Source organism: Lactuca saligna, chromosome 5 (genome assembly GCF_052625555.1).
Source record: "Lactuca saligna cultivar CGN05327 chromosome 5, ASM5262555v1, whole genome shotgun sequence".
In the NCBI taxonomy this organism is placed as follows: Eukaryota; Viridiplantae; Streptophyta; class Magnoliopsida; order Asterales; family Asteraceae; genus Lactuca; species Lactuca saligna.
In genome coordinates this window covers 255,093,445-255,118,238 of record NC_136421.1, presented here as the reverse complement: position 1 = coordinate 255,118,238, position 24,794 = coordinate 255,093,445, and the positions used below count along the sequence as shown (strand labels likewise).

General features: G+C 34.3%; 1 protein-coding gene and 1 long non-coding RNA gene across 3 annotated transcripts in view; one reads left to right on the top strand and one right to left on the bottom strand.

Annotated features, from left to right (window-relative positions):
* The first annotated feature begins 594 nt into the window (after window positions 1-594).
* Window positions 595-1,839, top strand: LOC145047420 (uncharacterized). The gene is made up of 2 exons (XR_013682224.1): window positions 595-917; window positions 1,085-1,839. It is a non-coding gene; the product is annotated as an uncharacterized LOC145047420 (long non-coding RNA).
* A 1,151-nt stretch (window positions 1,840-2,990) lies between these two features.
* LOC145047419 (MADS-box transcription factor 23-like) overlaps window positions 2,991-24,794 on the bottom strand; it is a 37,663-nt gene continuing 15,859 nt past the window's right edge. The window contains exons 3-8 of one of the 2 annotated variants that reach the window (XM_078995684.1): window positions 4,217-4,278; window positions 4,008-4,107; window positions 3,814-3,855; window positions 3,650-3,733; window positions 3,451-3,560; window positions 2,991-3,370 (exon numbers count right to left, since the gene is read on the bottom strand). In XM_078995684.1, the coding sequence (XP_078851810.1) occupies window positions 3,343-3,370; window positions 3,451-3,560; window positions 3,650-3,733; window positions 3,814-3,855; window positions 4,008-4,107; window positions 4,217-4,278 (426 nt within the window). In that variant the 3' untranslated portion in view covers window positions 2,991-3,342. The remainder of the gene's footprint in view (window positions 3,371-3,450; window positions 3,561-3,649; window positions 3,734-3,813; window positions 3,856-4,007; window positions 4,108-4,216; window positions 4,279-24,794) is intronic. The other variant, XM_078995685.1, reaches the window with a different exon arrangement.

Here is a 24,794-nt window from a genome sequence, read left to right as displayed (position 1 = left end):
ATGAAGTCAACCGCCCCCGAACGTTTCTATAGTCCCGGTTCGAGGGTTTGACAATATGGTTCTTAATCTGTTGATTCAATTCAAATAGGTGATAGGGGTCATTATGGTCTTCTGTAGGTTCTTATTTCACATCTTATACATATTCCTATCTTTTCGCCCCAATTTGTGTTCTTTGTGACCTTATTAGCTTGATTGATGATTTGATTGTGGTGTTTCCAGTTTTAGTAGGTGGTGGTTCCAATTTTGGCAGGTGGTCCTTTTATAATTGAACAATGGTATTTGTTTTATTTTTGAATTTATGCGTGTAATTTAAGCTAAATAAAAGGGGCAGATAAGAAGATTAGAGACAAAATTGCAAAAATGGTCCCTGTGGTTGGTAAAATTCTATAGTTTTGGTCCAAATCGAAATGTTGGTGCACCACTGGTCCAATTTTAAATACCTTGTGTGGTTTTGATCCCTATGGTTGTATTTTCTTGTGTTTTTGGTCCACATCCCACCTAAAATGACTAATATGCCCCTTAAATAATTATATTTTAATTTCTTTTATTTATTTTCTTATTCTTATAATAAAATAAAAAACAAAATAAACCCGCCACACACACCTCTCTCTCTCTCTTCATCTTCCATCACAACAACCTCATATCTCACACTTCTCTTCTCCTCCCATCGAGCAAACTCTACCAACGCCCACCTGCCTGCCTTGTTCTACCAGACCATTCTAGTGTCTACCTTACCTTCGAGTTTCATCATTGGATGTCGCCTCCGTTCTTCTTTCTTCGAGCGACCCAAGGTCGTCGATTCTACTGCTTTGCGTCTCTCAGATCGATGCCGAAGACGAGGAAGAAAACCCCACAAAGGGTCACTGGTCTCGAAGAATTTGCATATTTGGAAGAATTCTTAGCTCATCATCACTTTAGTAAGGATTCACACACATGCACACACACACTTTTTGAAATCGATTGAGAAGTAGAAGATATATAAAAGGGCAAAATCGATATCAAATTTGTCAAGATTCAACCACTTTAAACCAGTAAACCCTAATGGCTCGATTAACACGTGCGTGTATATATTTTTTTATCGTAGCTCTCAAGGATCCGATTTAAGGGTGATATATGGTGGTTCGAGAAAGGGGTGAAGGAAGGTGTTTGATTGTGGGTGATTAAGGTGACTTGAGGAATTTAAGATTTTGGTTTTGCTTAGAAGAAATCAGAGAGGGGAAAAATGTGATCTTGGAATAAGGAATGATTCTAATGATGAATCGCTTTCACAAGTGTGGAAGGTTGTCAAGCACATAAGGTGTTCGATGAATTGACAAAGAGACAAATAAAGTTATACCATTGAAAACGACTCACCTTTAGCTGACCCACACACTCTATTTATGTTTCTTCTTCTTCTTATTCTTCAAAGCCTCACACAACTATCTGTTCTTTTACTTTTGCTCCTATATAATATTCATCACAAACTTTTCTCCTTCTCTTGCAAATTAATGAACAACAGCTCCAAATTAGAACCAAATTAATTAGAAGGACAGTGTTGATGGGGAAGTTTTATTGGGCATGAGGAAGGAAAGATGGGGGTGAGGGTGGGATTGGATGTTTATGGTGGACAATGGTGGCAGTCAATGGTAATGGTGGCGGACAGTGGTAGCAAACGGTGGTGATGATGACAACCATTAGTGGTGATATGTTCTTTCTTGAGTGTGTGTGTGTGTTTGTTGAGAGAGAGGGAAAGAGAAATGGTTGGTAGACCTTTTTTTTAAGTTAAAAAAATATATATTAATTTAACATATATGTTTCAGCAATTAAAGAAAATTAAAAATATAAGTTATAAAGGCAAAATCGTCTTTTCAAGTGTATAGGGACCAAAAACAATAGAAATATCTAAAATTGGACCACTGGTGCACCAACATTTCATTTTGGACCAAAACTACATAATTTTACCAATCACAGGGACCATTTTTGCAATAATAAAGGGCATTTTGTCATTTTTTGGTTACTTTCATCCACCATATACCTAAGAATAATTTATTGTTTCTTGCATATAACTCTTAAACAAAGGGAGGTTTGGTGGAAAAATAAGAATAAAGGGCGTTGTTCTCCTTTTTTGGTTATAATCAACTATGCTAGGGTTTCTTAAGCATGTGATATTACGAGAATATCTTTGGCAGGAGGAATCAAGGAGTCCGTTAGATGTTGTTAAGATGTGGTGCAATATAAAACTTTAAGGGTTATTTTGGTCTTTTTCTGGAATCTATCGGGAAATCGTATAATTTTCAAGCTGGCATATGGGGCATTTTTTCCTATTATGTTAGACAAAAGAAAAGCAAGTGGATTGACGGGTATTGTTGTCATTTTTATAGCAATTTTAATATTTGTTTAATGTAAACATACATATATTATTAAGTGATGAAAAAAAAGATTAAGGTTGATGTTTTTAAAATGGAGTTGGTGCTTTCTCATGTATAATGATGCTAAATATGGGTAGATTGGGTTTCGATAACAGCATCATAGTTATCTTTTTCAACAATAATAGCAACACAGTTACCTTTCAATCCAATAATAGCAACAAACTTATCTTTTATTTTTTTTACAAATAAGAACAACATTCTTATCTTTTTAAAATATAATAACAACATATTTACCTTTAATCCAATAATAGCACTGAAGTTATATATTGTTACAAATAATAGCAACATACTTTTCTTATCAACCAATAACAACATATTTATATTTTTATCTCATAATAGCATCATACTTATCTTTTCAAGTAACTATTGTTTATTTGACACCAGCGTAATGCATCATCAATTGCATAGATAGATATATTATACAAACAATTAATTATTATTCATTTATCGGTTAACCTGTTCACCGAAATGAGTATTAAACTACTTCTCATGGTGTTGGTTCAGTAGGAAAATATTTTAGATGCGATTAATCAGTAGTTGATAGATTCACTTGTGCTTTACATTTATGATTTATCTAGACAGATAGTTAGGTTATCACCATGCAGCTCAAATATGTACACAGCTGATAAAATCACATCACAACACAACACAACACTGGCCTAATAAATTTCGGAAATGTATACATTTTAGTACATTGTAAACCACACCTCTATACTTGTAATTATTACAACTTTACACCTTTAATCAACACAGAATCACCATAAAACCACTACATGGTAAATTATTTTACAATATCTTGGAGTTATTCAACAAAATGCATCATACCAATCAAAGTATCTTTTCATGCATCAATCATATCATATCTCTAATCAAAGCATGATGAACTTGCTTGGTAGTTGATATGAAATTCCACTGATATCTGCCTTTTTATTTTTTAACATGTTTTGGAGTTCAACTGTAACCTGACATACATTTTCATATTTATTCACATGCATTAATCATTATAATTGTATGATCAATCAAAGTAAAGTCATATTCATACCCTAGTTTCACGGTTTCTGTTGGCAAGTAGTTCTTCTGTGGCTGTGGTTGGCTTAGCTGGAGACTTATTTGTGCATGTAACTCATTATTATTGCAATGCAATTGATAAGCCTGAGAGGTGAAGATCATTTGTATATCTTCAGTGGGGTGATAAGAATGTAATTATGAATTATAAGTGGAAAGATTATCTAGATCAGTACCTTCTCCTTCAGTTCTGCATGTTCTTGAAGCAGGAGGTTTAGTGACTTGTGCAATTCTTTATTTTCATGAGCAACAAGATTCCCCTAAAACAATATGAATCATAAGTCAGAACCTGTTTCATGCATAATATTAAGGAAATTAATAATCATTGTTTGTTTTGTACCTTGTGTTGCAATTCTTTTACTTCATTTGTTAAACCTTGTTCCTGTAGCAAGAAATAAATGTGGTTATCAGTATTCATTTTAGTATACACATACTGATCATACTTATGTTTGATTATGAAATAAAGTTCTCCATTTTTAGTAGCAATTGAATTAATATTTTTGTGTAGATGACAATAACACGAGAATCCACTACCTTCTTTATTCTGACACCTTTTAGACTCTTTTCCAGTTGGGTTTCCAGATTCTGGAGCTCATTGACATTCAAACCAAAAAGTTCTTCTCCCAACAGCTGCCTGCAAGAATGGTGTCATTGGATGAGAAATATTAGCAAATTTCAAGATTTATCATATGATTTTATACTGTTTTAGGAACACAAAAGAAAGATTAGGGATTTTTTTATACCTGTGGCTTTGTTGCAAATATTGAAGTTGTTGCCTCAGTTGAATTGCTTCTCCTTGCCAAAACTATTGATTCAGAAAAAGAAATGCTCAAGTGTGTGTGTGTGTGTGTGTGTATATATATATATATATATATATATATATATATATATATATATATATATATATATATGAACTATCATTTCTATATAACACTGCATGAAAAGTGAATATATCTTCTCTAGTTTATGAATGCATGCAATATAAAGGCACTTTATCTGCTTGGATACATGTGTGTTGAATAAAGATTCAATATATAACTGCATTAATAGGTGTTACTAGTGGTAAGCTAGCTGGGTAGTGTGGTAGATCAAGGGGGGTGTTTCAACTTTGACATTTTTTTTGCATTATAAAAAGTTTTTCTGTCTTTTGTTTTTTTTTTTTTTAATTAAGTTTAGTGAAATAAACACATAACACTTGTATTTAGCTCCCCCTTTTTCATGGTGCAAATTCTTCATCTCAACTTTCAGAAGCCAAAATTATGATATTGTAGTCTAAAAATGAAGACTTTTATTAAGTTTTAAGAATTATGGGGCTTAATGAATGATTGGTATGTTGAACCCAAGGGAAATGAGGTCAGGGACCTGATGCTCAGTTGAGGGACTATCAAAAGGACTTTTCTTCATCCAACAAGCATTGAATGATGAAAATTTTCCACAATATTAGACAGTTAGTATATTAATATTGGACCATTAGTATCAGTATTAGACTGTTAGTATTAGTTCAGGGATTAGAATGTAAATATTGTCAGTATATATCTCCCCATTGTATTACACGATCATATGAATACTGTTTCACAACATGAACTTGACACACTATCTATGACAGGTAAGGAATAATTGCAAGTGTTTCTATATAGTTGTTTAAAATAGTTAATATGAGGTCATGTGGTGATGCTCCAACAGATTAGTTGTTTGGAAAACAAGTTTTGGGGGAAGTGTAGTAGATCAATGACTATGTCGACTGTCTCTTAATGTTTAAACTCAGGCAGCTTTTCTTTCTTTCTTTCTTTCTTTTATATAAATTTCTTGCATTACAAATAGATTGATTGTTCATTGTTTTATGATCAAGTGAAGTAAAATAAACATATGTTGGCTTCTATGTACCTCCCCTACTTTATCTGTCCTATAGTGGTCATACGGAAGTGTCTTCCAAATATTAAGTTCCAATTAAATGTTTAACTTAATGGTTTTATAAATTTGATCTCTGATTGCAACTAACTTTGCACTCTATTTGTTGCTGTTGAAAATTAATAAGACAAACACAGTTTTTGAGTATTCTAAATCTTTGAAGGAATTTTGAGCAATGCAAACTACTAATGAGTATCTGATCATTTTAGGCACAATCAACGAAGGTGAGAATATCTGGTGTTACACTCTGAGAGGAAATATGTCTGTCATTAGCATATCAACTATTTGATAAAACTGAACTACTGAAGTATTTAGTGCTTAATGATTCCAACCAAGTGAAGGCAGGATTCTTTGACCATTCAGAGGCTGTATTAAAGCACTCAGAGGCTTTCAAACACCCCTAGGGTCAATATGCTCCCCAAAAGTCAATGTTGATAATGAGGTCCTGTTGCCCTAGTGTAATTTCCATGATGCAACACAACATCCGATTAAATTGGAGTTTAATCTTACCATCTTTGTGTAGGCTCTCCAGTACCCTGTAAACTGGAACCAAAAGTTCCTTCATCTCTTATTTGATATTTTTTTTTGTTTCTACAAGATAAAGATCAAGACAAACGAACTATCTTTCAATGGGATTGTTCTGAGTCTTGAAAGTTGAACAGCACTCTAACATCTTGTTGCTCTTCAATTTCTGCAAATGTAAACATAAAGGTATCAGCTGAGTCTTAACTGTTGCACACTCAAACTCTGATCAACAAAATAGTAGCCTTTCAGCTTCTACTCTTTTGCTTTTCAAAACCCACCAATCCATCCTAACTTCCATAATTTTACCTAAATACAATCTTACTGAAAAATCATGAAGGGCAATATAAGGGTGCATATCTAAGCTCCTTGATTTTCCAGATTTTCAACTCAGGCATTTAAGCGGGGACTTCCAACATATAAGATCTTAATATTACCACTCCAGTGATGACTTCATCCACCTTTCTGTCTAGTTTACTTGCACATCTCATCTCTGGAAACACTTATAACCATGAATCTACATACTATGCATCATAACTAGATTCATGAGCCCTCCAGATGGAATTGCATAATCTTGTGCCATAGTTTATGCTGTTTCTAGGAGGTAAGAACCCTTTTGTACATGATGATCATCAATTAAGATAGCTATCTGATAAGTAGTAGTTTCATTAATGAACTTGAACCCTAATGGGTGATCCAGTTTGGAGCACAATCTGTTGTTTATACTTATATAGAGCATTTTGATGTCAGCATTGTCGTCTTGTGATGTCATCATATATCTATGGAACTTACTTGTTATTGTTTGATTCAAGATAAGTGCCCGTTCTTAGCATTTCACTAACACTGAACAAAATGTTTCCTATTAAAAACTCAATTACTCAACCCAGGAGATGTATCCTTTAATTGCTAAAATGAAAAACAAAACCCTTGTTTAAATGGGCATAAGTATGATGAGAGCAAGTAATCTTCCAAAGGTTGTTCAAAGTTGAACACCATATGAAGCTTCAAAAGGTAGAAAGCCACATATACGGGGTGTTTGGGATTGTTTTTTAACCTAAAAAGTCATTTTCAATAAAAGGATTTTTTGTCTTATAGCTTTTTGCAAAAAAAAAATAAATAAATAAAGTATGTTTGGATTATCTTTTCAGAGAGCAAAAGCTAAAAAGCCCAAAGTTACAAAAAAAAAAAAAAAAAAAAAAAAAAAAATTTAGTTTTTAAAATCACTTTTTTTTCTTCTCGCCAAAAAGTCATTCTAAAAGGATTTTTAGAATTGGCAAACACTTTTTTAAATTTTTAACTTTTTAGAAAAGGTAAAAGTTCAAAAAGTTTTTTTGAAAAGTAATCCCAAACAAAAGTTTTCATGCGCATTGCTTACAGTATACTTTAAAACTATTCCTAAATTATTAGGCTACAATTGTATCGATCGATTACATGTTGTTTTGCTACATGACACAAAGGATATGTGGCTAACAATTCAAAAAATGACTATATTGACAGAGCAAGAAGTGATAAAGACGAAGAGACCCAAGATTCTACCATTCTCATGGGATAATTGTTTGATTGTTCAAGTTTAGCATTATCAAACTCTTGGATATCGTCAAGGATTACCTATAATCAACAATCGGTTCTCATCTAAACTCATAATTGAAATCCCTAGTAAAAAGCAACAAATAAATTTCTTGTATTTTCGGTTCACTTTCTTGCAAGAATAGTGAGAACAAAGGCAGAGAACAGACTCGTGAGTACGCAACTAAACTATCAAAGAATCAGAGGAATTTCTGGCACCAAAAGAGATAACTGGGTCGAAGCAATTATGGAATTTTTGGCACAAATATAGGAAAACTCAGTAGAAGCAATTGAGGGAAGGGGATCTGTCATCTAAAATCATATGAGTGCTCGGGTTAATAACAGAAATAGAGTAAATTCAAAGCAATTGTGCAACTACAAGGGTTGTTCTTAAAAAAAATGTAAAATTGGTATTTGTGGTTTGCAAAAAACTATGAATGAGGTCCAAAAGTTTTTAGTTTGCATGGAAGGTCCAAAATCAAAAGTTTCTAGCGAATTTGGTCCCAAAATCAGAAATTTTTCATGAATTTGGTCCATGATGGACTTGAAATGACGGTTTTTCCTTTTTAATTACTTTTTTATATATTTTTTTCATATTTATTTTAATACTTGTAAAACAAAAAAATTGGCCATCCCTATCATCCAGTTCCTTCTCTCTCTTTCTAACGTAACCCAAATATTTATTCATCTTCAAGAAACCCAGCTTCACTCTCGATGCCTTCTTCCTTCATCAGACCACCATTGACGACCACAGGAGAACATTATTCATTCGTCGAGCTTTCTTTGTTTTGTTCTCTTCCCCGACAATGAACATCAATGCAGAAATCGTTGTCTAATGCATGGTAGGTTATATGGATGGATACCGGAAGATGAAGAAAGGATTGCTTGCCTCCAAGATTATTAATTTTGGTGTTGATAGCATAAAACAACTAACTTATTTCCAGCACTTGGAATCATCTCCTCACCCTTCCGGTAGAAACCCCTCATCATATTACTGTGGATTCTTAGGGTTTTTGCTGTCATACCTCTATTTTTTCACGCAATCGAACAATGGGTTTAGAGTTTCATTTACCGAGCAATGGTCCAGAATCTCAAAACAAGAAGGTGACCTCATCTTATTTAGAGTTTCATTTACCGAGCATTTTTCTATCATACCTGTTTTTTTTTACGAAAATGCGGTGTATGATGTCCGATCATCATCAAATAATAAATTTAAAGGAAGAAAGATTACAATGATATCAAAATCATTAACAAGGAACAACGATTTCAATTTGGAATCAATAGTGGTACTAGTAGGAATGAACAGAGGTGTTTGGGATATGCGTTTACGTACTTTTCCGATTATTCTCAGATGCCTTGGGGTTGGACACAAATTACCTTAATTGCAATACGACAAATATATTTACAATATATCCTTTTAGACTATTGAGGGTTGCACACTTTATCCCACATCTTACAAACTATACGTCATATTCGATAGATAACATATAACCTATCGGCACATGACACTTATGCTACCGATAATAACAAATACCAACTAATATAAATAAAATATAAATTATAAACTATATCCTTCCACAACAAAAAGACGCGTGTCTTGAGTAATGTTTTTAATAATGATGGCGTGTCTTCAATAATGTTTTCAATAGTAATATGTCATTGTGTGGGTTATTCGTGGTTGAATGCAAATCACATTGATGAAGAGTCTATTTTGGCAAACTATTATTTTACTTCAGGGTTTTTTTTTATCTTATTTGTAGTTCAAAATGTAAGGAAGATGAGAGAGAGGGGAAGGGGAGGACAGGGAGAGAGAAAGAAAGAGTAAGAGAGGAAGAAAGTGAGGGAGAGAGAGAGGAAGAAAGTCAGAGAGAGAGAGAGAGGAGAGAGAGAGAGAGAGAGAAAAAAAAAGAGGGGGAAGGGGTTACTAGTTACGAGTGGGAGATAGGTGGGTATATATATATATATATATATATATATATATATATATATATATATATATATATATATATATATATATATAGATTTAAAAAAAAGAAAAATATATATATAATCGTTTTTTCAATTTTTTTTGGACAAAGATCACATAAATGTTTTGATTTTGGACTTTCAATGCAAGTTCGAAAGTTTTTGGACCTTTTATCCAAAGTTTTTTAAATAACACAGCAACCAATGCTGCAGTTTTGTTTAAAAAAAAAAAAAAGAATTTGAGGGATTTGTTTAATCAATCAAATATAACTTTTTTAATTACTTAATATCTATATTATTAATTTTATTTTTAATTATTTAATTACTTAATATGTATACTATGATTTTTACTTTTATTTCATATAATTTTTAAATTATAAATAATCATAAAGAAAATTATTACAAAGTTTATTTATACAATTATTATAAAACTAACATCATTTATTATACATAAATTATTATATGATAATTTATTTTTATTTTATTGTTGGCAGTAAATGTTATATATCTTTTTTGTATTTTTTTCTTCAAATTTAATTTAAACCTTCTATAACGTTTTAAACTTTTGACTTATGATTTTTTTACATTTAATATATTTTTTTTGTACCTTTTTTTTACATAGCATTAAAAAGTTCAAAGTATTAATAAGTAGTAAAAATACATTTACAAATAAACATTTCTAAGTTGTAAAGAATAAATAAAGATCCAAATGATCCGAAAGTCGGTTTCAAATAAACAAATAAATTTGTTTTACAAAATAAACAAAACGTTAAAAAGTTAAAAACCTTCTTGTAAAATTTTTTTGCAAAAACATTCATAAGTTACAAAAAAAATTACGGATTTAGATGATCAAGTTTTTCAAAAGCCGGTTTCGGCTAACAAACAAACTACTAAAAGATTTAAGATTAAATAATGAAAATAAACACAAAAAAATAAATAAATAAATAAATAAATAAATAATAAAAAATAAAAAACTAACGAAACATTAATGGGAAACAAATAAAAGTTAACATTAAGTATAAGTAAAACCAAAAGAATTTTAAATAAAAAAAATAAAAGTAAATAAATAATAAAGAGATTGCATGATGTGGAAATTTTGAGATTTATTTTTTTATGTTATTTGCCATTATATTTTATATTAGTTTACAACCATATCTTATATCTTATGTAGTCGAGATACTTTTACATTATTTTAGAACAACAAGTTAGTGTATGTCTGGAATTGAATTTATGATCTCCTTGTTAGACACATTGTTAGCCAAGTGGGCTAGCCCCAACTGGTGTCGACATACTCTTACATTGGACAGGGTTTATGTATCATTATGTTCTAAAGAGAAATTAAAACAAATCCTCAATTACGGAGATCCAAAATCCTGGAGACCTTAATATAAAGGAAATATTTAATGATAGAGTTTCCAAGAAATCAATCACTAAAAGAGCAAAGTATAAGGTAAAAAAAACTATTGGAACTCTTGTTACAATATTAGACATAAAATTAATGAGTTTTATAAACTGCAAAACAAGAACAAAGCCAATGTTAAGGGTAAATACCTCATGACTCAAGTCAAGAAACTGGATTCGAAGGTGGTGATAGTGAGCTTCTAACCATTCTAAATAAAGGTACATCATCAGAAAGGATTCTTGATTTTAGGTTTATCCACCATATATATCCTAATATAGAGTGATTCCCCATATATAATCCTTATTTTGTCTATACCTCTAGACAATTGAAATATTCATAAATAGGAAAACAAGACTCGTGATTTAAAGCATGTAACTATTGTGTTTGCTTTGAAAATATGGATGCACTACCTTTATAGGATAAATGAAGATCTACATGGATTTCAAAAGCTTATGGTATATGTTCATACAAAAAGACTTGCAAAATGAGGCAAAGGATATGGATTAAACTTATTAGTTATTATGATTGTGAGATAATTTATCATGCTTGAAAAAGTTAATATGGTGGTTGATGTCTTGAGATGAAAAATACAAAATAAAATATAATTAAAGGAAGATTAATGTGAATTGAATTAGTATCAAGCCTCACTTAAAGGCTCGAGAATGCAAAAATTAGTCCACTAAAGAATCAAGAGGTGAAGAAAGGGAAATTTGGAAGAAATTTTAGATTTCGTGAAAATAGTCAAAGGTTGAAAATATTCATGGATCGAATTTAAGTTGCTAAGTTTGGGAAATCATTTCTTGATTATGGAATACTCACACCAATCAAAGTACTATATTCACCCCAGTAGTACAAAGATTTATAGAGATTTAATAAGAAGCTATTGGTGGTCGAGTACAAAACCAAAGTTTCAAACTGTGCAACTTGTGCACATGTTAAAGTCTTGTGTGACTGATAACACTAGCAAGTGAGATGAACATTTACCCTTAGTATAATTTCCTTACATAAATGGCTACCATTATAACATTGATATGCCACCCTATGAAATATTTTATAGAAGAAGGTGTAGAGGCTCATTGTGTTGGATTGAAGCTAGAGAAAGAAAGTTACATGATTGGAGGTAATTAGAGTGAAAATGAGAAAATACAAACAATCTAAACAAACATAACAATAACAAAGATAGATAAAGCACCCTTACAACCTTGAAAATAAGACCATTCGATTTAAAGATTAATGGCCTTGAAATGTTGAAAGTGTCACCTTGGAAATAATATATGATGTTTGAAAAAAATAGGTAAACTAATTCCTAGGTATATTGGACCATTTAAAGTGTCAAAGCAATATGAACTCAAGAAACCAAGCTTGATTTCCCTTTGTAACTTAAAGGAATACATCATACACTTCATTTATGTTATTTAAAGAAGTATTTGGGGAAATATGAGGAGATTATTTCGTTGACCACTTTAAAGGTTAAATATCCAAATAAGATAACCGAAGAACCAAAAACCATACCATAGACAAAGAAAGAAACAAGTAAATTAAACTTGTGTAGGTAAAATGGAGGCATGAAGATCGACCAAATCATTCTTAAGTGATAAAGAATGATATACAGAAAAGATCCCCAAACTTTGTGGACAAAGATATGATTCCAAGGATGATATCCTCTTACGGGATGGATATTTGTAACATCCTAAAAATTTTATTTAGTGATAAGTATAACTTATATGGATAACTCTTCAAAATTTATAAAGTATTATGGAAAGTTATAAACTTAAAAGTAAGATTTTATTGTACATAATTCTTTATATTATGTTGTTGCAATTAGATAGGTAAAGTACATTGTTATTTCTCAAATTATGAGACAAAAAACATATTTTAGGATGTTTTGTGGTTTAAATAACGAAGTAAATTACAAACATCACTTACAAAAGCCATATAACAAACATGGTAACTTCATAATTCTTAGAATATCATGAATTGAATAATATATTTCCTAAAACTGATATGAATATGAAAGTATATAAAATTCTAATTGTTTTGTAGATACATTACATTGGATAAGCACCTATTGTCATCAATAATGAGACATTTGGATTTTGTAAAGTTGTTAATACTTGTAAAGGAAGTGCATAAACACTAAATGTGATTTCTTTGGTCAAAGGATTAAACAGTAGTCGAAAATGAAAATCCTACAATAGTTTGTATATGCTTTCTTGTGCAAGTTTTAAGTTAGATATTATCTATTTAATTTGCTTGACCATCAAATTTTAAGTAGGGAAAGATCTATCATTATCCATTACTTCTATAAACAATGTAATAGATATTTTTGCTGTAATTAGTTTGTGTAAAGCTTAGAGAATGTGAAATAAATTGTGTTTAACAAATAAAATCAATAATCAAGCATTTCACCGATGCATGGTATCATAATATAACTTCTATTTAGAAAAAATAAGGTTATTTATGATTAGTTGATGGTTTCTAAATGTAGGAACTTTACTTTCATGATAAGTAGATATAGAAACAAGTTGTATAGACATCATTACTTGTTATAAAAACATAATTTAAGCATTGATTTTGACTGTTAGCATATGTTAAGGCAATACCCATTTGAACATCTTTAATGAATGAATTCTTGGTTCAAAATATACAAAAATATAAATATAATGATGAATTGTTTTAGTTTTGATATAAAGTTTTTCAATATAGACATGATAATGGGTATGTAGTGTTATTAAGAATTCAATTGTTTAGCCAAAAAGTGAAAATTGGACAATTATGCTAAAAAGGTGAGAATTAATGCTTTAAAAAGATTGCATGTATGATGTAAATGAAGGAAAATATTTGTACAAGAGAAATGAAGGTAAGATACGATATAAGTATCATAAGAAAGAGATAATGATATGAATTTTAACAAATTTAAATTAGTATGTTATATTTAGTGTTATTGGAACTCCTTGTATTAATAATCACATGTATATGAAGAACTTGATAAGTTTGGAAATGAAAATTGATAAAGATCAAGGTAAAAGTTAGAATATGATAACTTTCCAAAGTGAGTGAATGGAAAATTTCATACTATGGAGTATATGGAATATATTCATTATATTTTCTTGAATAAACTTACTATATATATATATATATATATATATATATATATATATACTATGGTATGTTATGATTTAAGAATGAATTTAATGAAAATTTTCTGATAAGAAAAGCTTTCGTTATCATAGCATCATGCATTATATAGCATGGTGTGTGATTGTATTGATGAGTAGAAAGAGGTGTATTCATGTATACATTGAATTTGAAACATTTTTAGTTATGATAACTGATGGTCTAGACATATGATGTCTTAATATTAATAGGGACCTAGAAGACTTTATCGGGGCAATACTTCTCTTCACAAAGTATATGTCTTGTGGATATGATGTGATGATAGTTTTATTTGTTGTTTTTATTTGGCATAGACATAAGTTGTCATTAGTGTCTTCTTATGTAGTGCATACATTGTATATAGGTATGATAAAAATATTTTTATAAAATGTTTCTTTGAAAGAATTTGAAAGGGTTATATATTGTGTCAAAACATATATAGCTCACAAGGCAATTTTGTATTGCGTATTACTGTAAATAATCCCATGTACTTCAGGTTCCAATGTAAATCTTTATATAACTTAGTTTCCTAGAAAAATACTTTTATGACATCTAGAAGATGGACTCTAGAGGATTAATATGGAGAAATTAGGAACAACTAAACATTATTTAAAACTATGGTCTTCTATAACTATACAATGCTTAACTATGGCATGTTAATATTTTTATAACCCCATGGTGGACAAGTATTCCATGATATGTATATCATTATATATTAGACCTAAATTATGTTAGACTTGACATTATTATAAATGATGTCATCTTATTATGTTTATACCTTATGATTTAATATGGGATATTACAAGAGAGCCTAATGGTAATGTCGAGCTTACTCAATTTAAATCACTTATAGAATCTGTTAATGACTTCCAACACATCAAAGAATTAGACAAATGGAGTTGGAATTTGGTTTCATCCACGGTTATTTCAAAAACTTATATAAAAAAGACTGTCTATGAGGTGTGATTCCAAAAAACTACCGCACGCTTGGAGATGGAACAATCCTCCTCTAAAGTTTGTAAACATTAGAAGATTGTATAGTTACCTAGGATAAGTCTTATAACTTGGGGTTTCTATATTGTCTTTAAGATGTCATTTATGTATTGATGTGGACAAATCAATTGTTCACATCTTGTAAGAGTGCAAAATAATGAAGTATGTTTAGGTAAAGAAGATAGTGGCAGCTAAGTTCTAACACCCATGTTCCAAGTACTTTTCATTTTTAGCTTTAAGTATAAAAGTATTGCAATTTCAGCCCGTATACAGGGCGTATCTTATGGGTATGCAAAGCATAGTTCATTAAAAAGGGGATATGGGTTCTTTTGCATACGTTGAGTGTATGTATGGGTACGATGGGTGTACTCACGAAGATCCCTAACTCTAATTTTTAGGGTTTTGTTCATATTTAAATGACATTGTGACCTTAAGCCCTCCCTTACCTTCAGCCTCCATCTTCTAAACGCCCCCTCCCCCTACAAAACCTAACTTTCCTAGGTGAGATTTTTAGCTTTTTGAGTGTTGTGTTTCTATTCTTGAATGAATGAGATCTTTGGAGTGCATTTGGAAGTTCCAAACAATTGTCGATATGGGATTTGCACACCTTTAGCAACCCTACTTTCCTGTACTACCCCCTAGTGCATTTGAGTAGTATTTTTATTTATATTATTGTTTGTTTAGGCATTGCGACAAGCGTCTAACATTTAGATATGAAGTTTGGACGTTGGGTCTTTAAGCATTCAGACCTTAGTTAAGACTTTGGACCTCATGTGCTTACGCTGGGCATAACCCTTGAGTACGTTGAGCATACTGGGTTGTGGCCCTGTAACCATTCCGAGATCAAGCAGTACATTGTGCGTAATAGAAAGTACGTTGGGCATACTCCCATAAACCATGTGGACGATTTTGGTCCATGGTTCATTAAGGGCTTTGGGCCTTGTGTAGTTAGGTCATATATGGGAAAGGTAAAGTCGTCTTTTTCCCTTAGTAAGATAAACGAAGAATTGAACAATTAATTATGGGTTAAAATCCCAATTTTTAATTAGGATTAAATTTGGGTTATAAATAAGTGTGAGGAGTCTTGGTAGCAGCAGCTCGAGTGTGTGATTCGGTTATCATCAGTTAGAGATGAGTCTTCTCACTATGCTTGTGGGTCAAAGGCACCAATGTGGATCCACTAAATTGTGTATGTAAGATGCAATCTATATTTGTGACTCTTTCATGTTAGTATGATTGGGTTGAATGATACCGTAGGGATGGGCCCATAATTATATGTTGGGTTGAAACAAACCCTAGGATGGGCCTATGAGTATATGATGGGTTAAAATATACCCCAGGGTTGGGCCTATAATTGTATGTTGGGTTGGATTATACCTCAGGGCTAGGCCTAGTTGTATTTTGGTACATGATACTTTGGGGAACTCACTAATCATTGTGCTTACAGTTTATGTTTATGGTTTCAAGTACTTCAAGTACAAAAGGGAAAGGACCAGTGTGATGGCACAACATCAACCTCATGATTCTACACTTGTTTTCATCTGTACTAAGATTTTTTGTTGAAATTTTATTTTTTGGTTGACTTTGTGACACCTGATATGTGAATTAAATGGTTTTTAAAATGAAAAATTTTATTATTGCTCTTGGGCTGTTACAAGTTGGTATTAGAGCATTGGTTTGAGGGATTCAGGGGCATTATTGAGTGTGTTAGAAATCAAACTGAGGAATTGATAATCTTTTCAAAAAGGAAATGAAATTATAAAAGAGATTTTTGCTAAGTAAAAAGGGGGTGCGATGCGTGCAATCAGCCGAGCTCAAGTAAGTGGTTCCTAAAATACCCAAAACCATGTGTTACGATTATGAATTGCATGCTAGAATATGGCTAAGGATACCTTCATGAATTATATGACATAATTTTCTAGTTTGTGTGATGCCTTATAAGCTAGGATGATTGGATGCTATGTGTTACTTGAATTTGATATCGACTCAGTTAATTGCTAAGTGTATGTCTTAAAAGTTGTATAAAATTAGGTTCATATACCCCTAGAATGATCGGTTTAGCCTCATTTCATGTTCCTTGTTTGGTTGTGGATTTAGGGTAGGATCATTATTTGATAGCCATCCTATTTTGTATACAACTTGCATGCATAAGGCAACCAGTAGTGTTGGTTGAGGTTCTCGGTATAATAGGGCAATTGAATCGAGAATACCTAGGAAATGCCATAGTAGGATTTTTATGATGTTTAGCATAGGGATGGTGTGTATAGAACTAGTGTGGTGACTTAGGGAATACAAGATGGTTCTTGAGGAAAGTACAAATGGGTGTGGAAGGTAGTATTGGGCCAGTACTACTAAAAGTACAAGATATGTACTTGATGCAAGAATGGTCTTGAAAATTCTAAGGGACTTGTTGGAAGGAAGTCTCCTTGATATTTTTTTATCGTTTTTATGTTTGTATTTAAGTCAAAGTTAAGTATGGTGTCCACTCGGGAGGAGTTTCTGGATTTGGTTCTGGTGTTGGTGTTAAACCAACTGATAAGCAGGTGCGCGAGTTTATCACTTCATAGATTACTCGTGGTTTCATAGAGGCCACCCCTGTGATTTTCGATACCATAAAGGAGGGGATTATGGAACTTCTAGATGAGAAACTCGAGGCCCTTCGGGCGGAGATTTCTTTGGGGCAGATAGGAGCACGAGTTATCTCGTTTAGTGAGTTGAAGGTACATGGAGCACCAGAATTCTTTAAGGCTAATGACCTCATTGCCAGCCACCGATGGATCGCTAATATGGAGAATTCTTAGTGAATGATCTTCTACTCTAAGGGGATAAAAGTGGGATTTTCCTCTTACCTTCTGAGAGACCGAACCTGAGACTGGTGGGAGGAGGTCGGTCATGTCGTAGGACCTAATGCGGTGGTGGGAATTTCTTGGGGGGGGGGGGGAGTATGTTATAGGATTTCACGAGGAGTTTACATCAATAACTAAGGAGCTTCAGATAGGGAAGGAGTTTCAGGACCTTCATTAGACTACGTAAATTATAGAAGAGATCTCCACCAAGTTTCTAGAAAGGTCCTTGTTCGTTCCACGGTATGATAGGGTTGAAGAGATAAACAATACGTGGTATCATGACATGTTGAAGGATTGTAACACCCCTATCCAGATTGGTTAAACTTAATTGTAGCAAGGACCTAAGGAGGAGTTTAAAAGGAAACAATGTGTCATAGCATGGCCAAGGGATGCCACGACATGGAAGTGGTTAATTGGCTGTGTGATTTTTTTGGACCACAACGGCATGGCCAAGTAAAGCCACATTGTGACATTTGATCAGGCACAAGCCCATGACTCTTTTAGGGTTCCTTTTGTATTTAGGCCTCTTAAACTTGATTCTAGGGTTTATTCTTGACCTCTATCCCCCTTAACCTCAGATATATCCTAATCCTTTCCCTTTTGGTGGTTTTGGCTCATTTTGGGTTCTTTTGGTGCTTTTAGGAAGGAGGTGAGGAAGAATTAGTGTAAGGATCAACCAAGAAACACTTTATCATCTTATTTATCACCTTTTGGACCATTTATAAGGATTTAAGTCTTTATCTTTTGAGTTATTCACTTAGATCTAGGTTGTTTTGGTCCCATTTTGGTTCATTGAGTTGATTTGAGTGAATGGATGGAATAAAGTTGGCAAGTTTAATGCTCCCTAGTATCCCTTGAGCATCATATCTTATGGATCTAGAGTTTGGTTGTAATTTGTGAATCTTGCATAAGTTTTATGTAATTTCTTGCAATGTGACCTAAGTTGAGTTAAGGACATGCATGGGTCATGGATGTCCATCAAGTAATCATTTTTATGGAGCTTTGGTACCCCCCCCCCCCCACGCGCTTGCGCTTGCGCTTGCTTTAGGTTTTGGAAGAGATGGGGTTGGATTAAGGGCTTAATGGTTAAGCCATTATGGATTTTGGATTTATTTAGACCTACGGTTTGAGATCTTGATCTCTTTGGGTGTCTTAATAGATAAAGTTGGAAATTTTATTCATTTAAACCATAGTTTGGATCTGACCTAAGCTTTGGAGCTCTTGGAATCAAGGAAGGCAACTTAATCTATTAAGCTGCTGGAAATCCAATGCCCACGGTGTGGCCATAGGTCACCCGGCATGGAGACTAGGAATTTACCATAAGTTTGTTGGGTGAATGCCACGCCGTGACTAAGGAAGGCCACGATGTAGCGGTTAGCTAAAGTCAACTCTAGCCATTGACTTTGACTATTGACTTTTGGCATAGGTTGACTTTTTGGTTAATCTCTACTTTTTTAGAATGTAGACTTTGGGTTTGCCTTGTGTGGATTGTTAGGAGGTATTTTGCACCATCTTTTGTCGATGAGAGTTGTTGGTTGTCAACAATGTGACATTGCGCAAGGGTTTAGTTAGCATCATTGTGTAGGTGAGTCTCTAAACTATACTCATGGTTTGAAGGGACCAATGTCGACCCATTGGATCATGTTGTAGGATGATGGTTGTCTTTGTGACACTTGCTGATATGCCTACATGTGCTTGTTGTCTTTGTGACTCTTGTTGATGTGGTTGTATGTTTTATGCATGTGGGGTTGATATGGACCCGACACAGCTACATGATGTTATATAGAGTCATTATGGACCCAGACTTTATACAAACCCGACGGTTGATTTGGACCTGACACAACTACTTGATGTCATATAATGTGATATAGACCCTAGGGTTGATATAGACCCGACACAGCTACATGTTTTCACATAGGGTTGATATGAAACTGACCAAACCACATGCTATTACAAGTATACGTATATTGTATGTGGTATTTTGGTGAACTCACTATGCTTTGTGCTTATGGTTTATGTTGATGGTTTCAGGTACTTCGAACGTTAGAAGAGAAGAGTCTAGCTTGATCACACAACATCCTTTGAAGATTTATTCTGTAATGACTATTTATAATTTGACTATGATGTTTTTAGAATACTTTTACTCTAAAAATCTTCTAAGATAACGTACGAAGGGTTTTGACTTATTCTAAAAATGAAATTTTTACTCAATATTTTTGGGACGTTACAAGTTGGTATTAGAGCATTGGTTTGAGGGACTCAGAAACACTCTCGGGTGTGACTGAACTCAAACTGAGGAATTGGTAATGTTTTGAAAGAAAAAAAAAATTCTAAAATGATTTTTATAAAGGAAAAGGGGATGTTACGCGCTCAATCATCCGAGCTCAAGTAAGTAATTCCCAGAATACCCATACATGTTTACTAGGATATATGTTATGAGAATTGCATGCTAGAATAGGTCTAAGGATCTGCTCATGATTTCATGTTTAGGAGAGATGCCTTTATATGCCTATTGTTTGAGCTTTTGGAATTGCATGCTAATATGGATTTTCAAATGATTGGATGGATTAGCCTAACATGTGATGCCTTGTAGCCAAAGAGGATCAAATGCTATGCTAAATTTGAATATGTATTAGTAGAGGTAATTGCTAAGTGTATGCTTTGAGAATGGTATACGATTAGGATCATATAGCTTTAGAATGATTGATTTTGTCTTATTTCTTGTTTCTCATTTGTTTGTGGTCCTAGGGTAGAGTCTTTCATTCAGTAATCTATCCGATCCTATATTGTGTATAATTTGCATGCATAAGGCACTCGGTAGTGAAAGTGAAAGTTCCTAGCATTGGTTGTAGTAAGTGAGCTTTAGATAATTTTTTGTTTGTTTTGTGGCTTGTAGTGTTACTACACGAATGTTGCTTAATTTGTGCTTTGTCATGGAGGATTTAGGAAGCCTATGGATTGAGGATTCTTGAGTATGTTCTAGTCATTTGTATGAATGCTTCTTAGAATGGTGATGAGCACATGTAGAGGAGGTTCAGATTCTGGTTTGAACCTCGGTGCAGTCATGGGCCGATTGATGAGCATATGCGAGGGTTCATCTTGATGGATATCACCCACAATATTTTGGAGTAGACTCATATGATCCTCGGAACGGTCAAGGAGGAGATTATGGATATTTTGGATACGCGTATGGGTGTGTTCCGTAATGTTATTCTGGCTATTTTAGCAGCTCACACTCTTTCCTTCCGCGAGTTTCGTGCTTGTGGAACTCCTGAATTCTTTAGGGAAAAGGACACCATTGCTAGTAGGATGTGGTTAGCGGATATGATGAACGCTTTCTGAAAGAGTTTATGCCCGAGGGTTGAAGGTCAGATTTGCTTCCTGTAATTAGAAGGACAAAGCTTGAGATTGGTGGAAGGAGGTTGATTTTGCTTTGGGAGGCGAAGCCCTTGAGACGATGACTTGGGATGAGTTTGTGACCTAGTTTAGGGCAAAGTTTGCACCAGATATTGAGGTACGATAGTTGACGAGGGAGTTTCAGGACCTTCACAAGAACTGATACTGTAGCAGAGATCACTGCCAAGTTTAGGGAGAGGGATCATTTGGTTCCTCAGTATGCTATACATGAGGAGATGAAGAATACAAGGTACCAGGATATGCTACAAGACAATATCAGTGGGGTTGTGAGCATTTCATCTTTTGGGACTTTGGAGGACATAATTGCTAGAACCCAAGAGTGGGAGATTGATTTGGAGCACCTAAGGAAGAGGGAGCCAGAGTAGGTGCAAACAGTTGTGGGTCATGCAAAGAGACCCACGATTTATGATTAGAAATTTGAGGGGCCAGTCGGTCTGAGGTCAGTACAGCACGTACGACAAGCAGTACGATGAGGTTTGTTGATCTAGGGGTATGGGTTGCTACATGTGTGGCATGATTGGTCATATCAGTAGAGATTGTCCCCATGTGACGAGCCCGATTTGTTTGCACTGCAACCAAGTAGGCCATAAGAAGGCCGACTGTCCGGAGTTGATAAGCGGAGCGGTTAGGGCACCTGAACTAGCTACTCTGAGGATTAGTCATGGTCGCGAGGACAGGGTGGAGGTTCTTGTGGTAAGGAGTCGAGCATTTTAGTGTCAAGTCGAGGGGATCTGAGTTCCATCAGTTGATGTCATAGCATGTGTTGTATTCTCTTCCTTCATGGCTCTTATTAATTGTGTTTATGATTGTATGTTTATGTGTGAGACGTTATGTGTGATTTATCTATGTCCCCACCTAGACATTACAGTTTTCTTCATGATGGTCTAGACATTTTATCTTGAGAATCTTCATATGCCGTTTTGCATACCGAGAGTAGTGTTTAGGGGATATTCGGGTGAGCCAGTTTTGGATGTCAATGTCAGAGGCATCGACCATCATTGGAAGAAGCTTAAATTGATAAAAGATAACCAATCAATTTGATCTTTGGTGGTATCTGCAAGAATTCAAGGAATCCGCAGGGTGGGTATATCAGGTTTGAATGCAGGATATGTAGGGGTTTTTCCTGGTTTCGAGGTAATGAGGAATTGGTTTGATCATGGCTGTAAGGTCGGTAGTTTCCAAGTTAATACCTTTGTACTGTGGTCAGTTTCAGGTTCATATGAGAATTGATCAAGTGTAAATAAGTGGTAGGATCGGTTAGGTACCTATTTCGATATTTGAAATGTTGTTCTTCGTCACCCGATAAGTCACTATGGACTTGTAGTGGAGTCAATGCGAAGTACATGGGATTAGAGAGCTCATTGAGATTTCAGGAAGGATTCATCTAGTTTTGGAATGTGTGTGATCGCGAAGATTGGATACTAATGGAATGTTAATTCTTGTAAGTTCAGGTTGTCAACAGTTTGAATTGTAAGGTTGCAAGATCAAATGTAAATCCATCAATTTTTTTGGATTAGAAGAGTGCAGTCGAATCCAAGTAGGGGAGAATCATTTGAACTAAGGGTTACCTTGCACATCAGTAGTGTCATATGGTGGGTACATGATCAGGAACATGTTAAGGGTTATGTTAGAGCGTCTCTGCATGTTCTTGTATGATTAAGGCTTTTAGGACTCAATGCATAACCCAAGCACCTGGTTGGGGTGTAGTCGGATGTGGGTTTGACTCATGATGATGATGGTTGGTATGGTAGATAAATGAAAGACCATGGGTTGAGACCATAGCAGTATAAAAGTGTTGTAAGATTGTGGGGGTGGCTGTAGCATTCGGTAGATTGGTAGATAGTGGTAGAAGTGTATTACGACTGCGAAGTGGCCATACCATTCACTAGGTTGGTCGTAGCATTCACTAGGCAGGTAATATAGAAGTATTGTAATACTGCGAGGGTGTTCGTAGCATTCACTAGATTTACAGATAGTGATAGAAGTGTTGTAAGACTGCGGGGGTGGCCATAGCATTCAGTAGGTTGATATGCAGTATTGTAGTGTTGTAAGACTATGGTTGGCTGGTAGCATTCACCTGGTACATGAGTAGCTATGAGAGTGTGGTGGAACTATGATTTGGCTTGTAGTTCCTCTAGGTGGGATTAGACCATAGCAGGATAGGTCGTGAGACTGTGGGAAGGCCACGACATTTATGAAATTAAGGAAGGTTGTAGGTCCTATGAGTCTAGTTGTGAAAGAAGACTCCAGTTGGACATGTAGTGTTCATTTATAGCAAAATGGATTTGTTGCACCGGTGTAATGGTTGGTTATGTTATACTTGGTTAGATGAGGAGGGCAGTTGGAGACATTATGGCAGGAAAGTTAGGATAACTCTTGCTAGATAAACCCTCGTTCAGGAGTCACTCGGTGCGCTTTGTGAGGCTATCAGCCTCAGCAAGTAGTTGGGAATGCGGCATATCAGTTAATTGGTAGTTACATATGAGACTAGGGAGGTATCGGTTACATCAGAATTATAGTTATGGTACGACAAGATGAGCTTGAGATGGTACCCTTGATGGAGACTCGTGTTAGGAGTCGCCTTGTTATCAAGTGAAAGGTTTTTGGTAGCAATGAATGATTAGGGATTCTGCTTCCCAGTGGAAACAAAAACATAGTTCAAGGTTGGAAGGGTTTATGCTCAGATTGGACGGCGAAGTGGAGTCGTATTGGCAGTGATTCAGAATGGTCTGTCTGTTGGGGAGTCAGACAAAGTTTTTGGACTCTGGTTTTCGGGAAGAGTAGTGATTTATACTTTACTGTTTAACATTAGTCGGGAAAGTATTTGTTGGTCATCGGGGTATGAGATCCCTACTAAGGTTGGGTTTGATTATAGTTTTCGAAGGTTGTTGTATATATGGATCAACTTTTCAGTCTGTGTCAGGGTTGTGGAAGTATCATCTAGGTTATCAGGCGTCTAGAGGGTGTTAATAACTGATTTTGAGGACAAATTTAAATTTAAGTGGGGGAGAGTTATAACACTTGTGTTAGGAGTCGCCTTGTTATCAAGTGAAAGGTTTTTGGTAGCAATGAATGATTAGGGATTCTGCTTCCCAGTGGAAACAAAAAGATAGTTCAAGGTTGGAAGGGTTTATGCTCAGATTGGACGGCGAAGTGAAATCGTATTGGCAGTGATTCAGAATGGTCTGTCTGTTGGGGAGTCAGACAAAGTTTTTGGACTCTGGTTTTCGGGAAGAGTAGTGATGGTTATACTTTACTGTTTAACATTAGTCGGGAAAGTATTTGTTCGTCATCAGGGTATGAGAGCCCTACTAAGGTTGGGTTTGATTATAGTTTTCGAAGGTTGTTGTATATATGGATCAACTTTTCAGTCCGTGTCAGGGTTGTGGAAGTATCATCTAGGTTATCAGGCGTCTAGAGGGTGTTAATGACTGATTTTGAGGACAAATTTAAATTTAAGTGGGGGAGAGTTATAACAGTTGTGTCCAAATTGGAGGAGTTTTGAAGGAAACTATGTGCCACGGCGTGGCCAAGGGAGGCCACGAG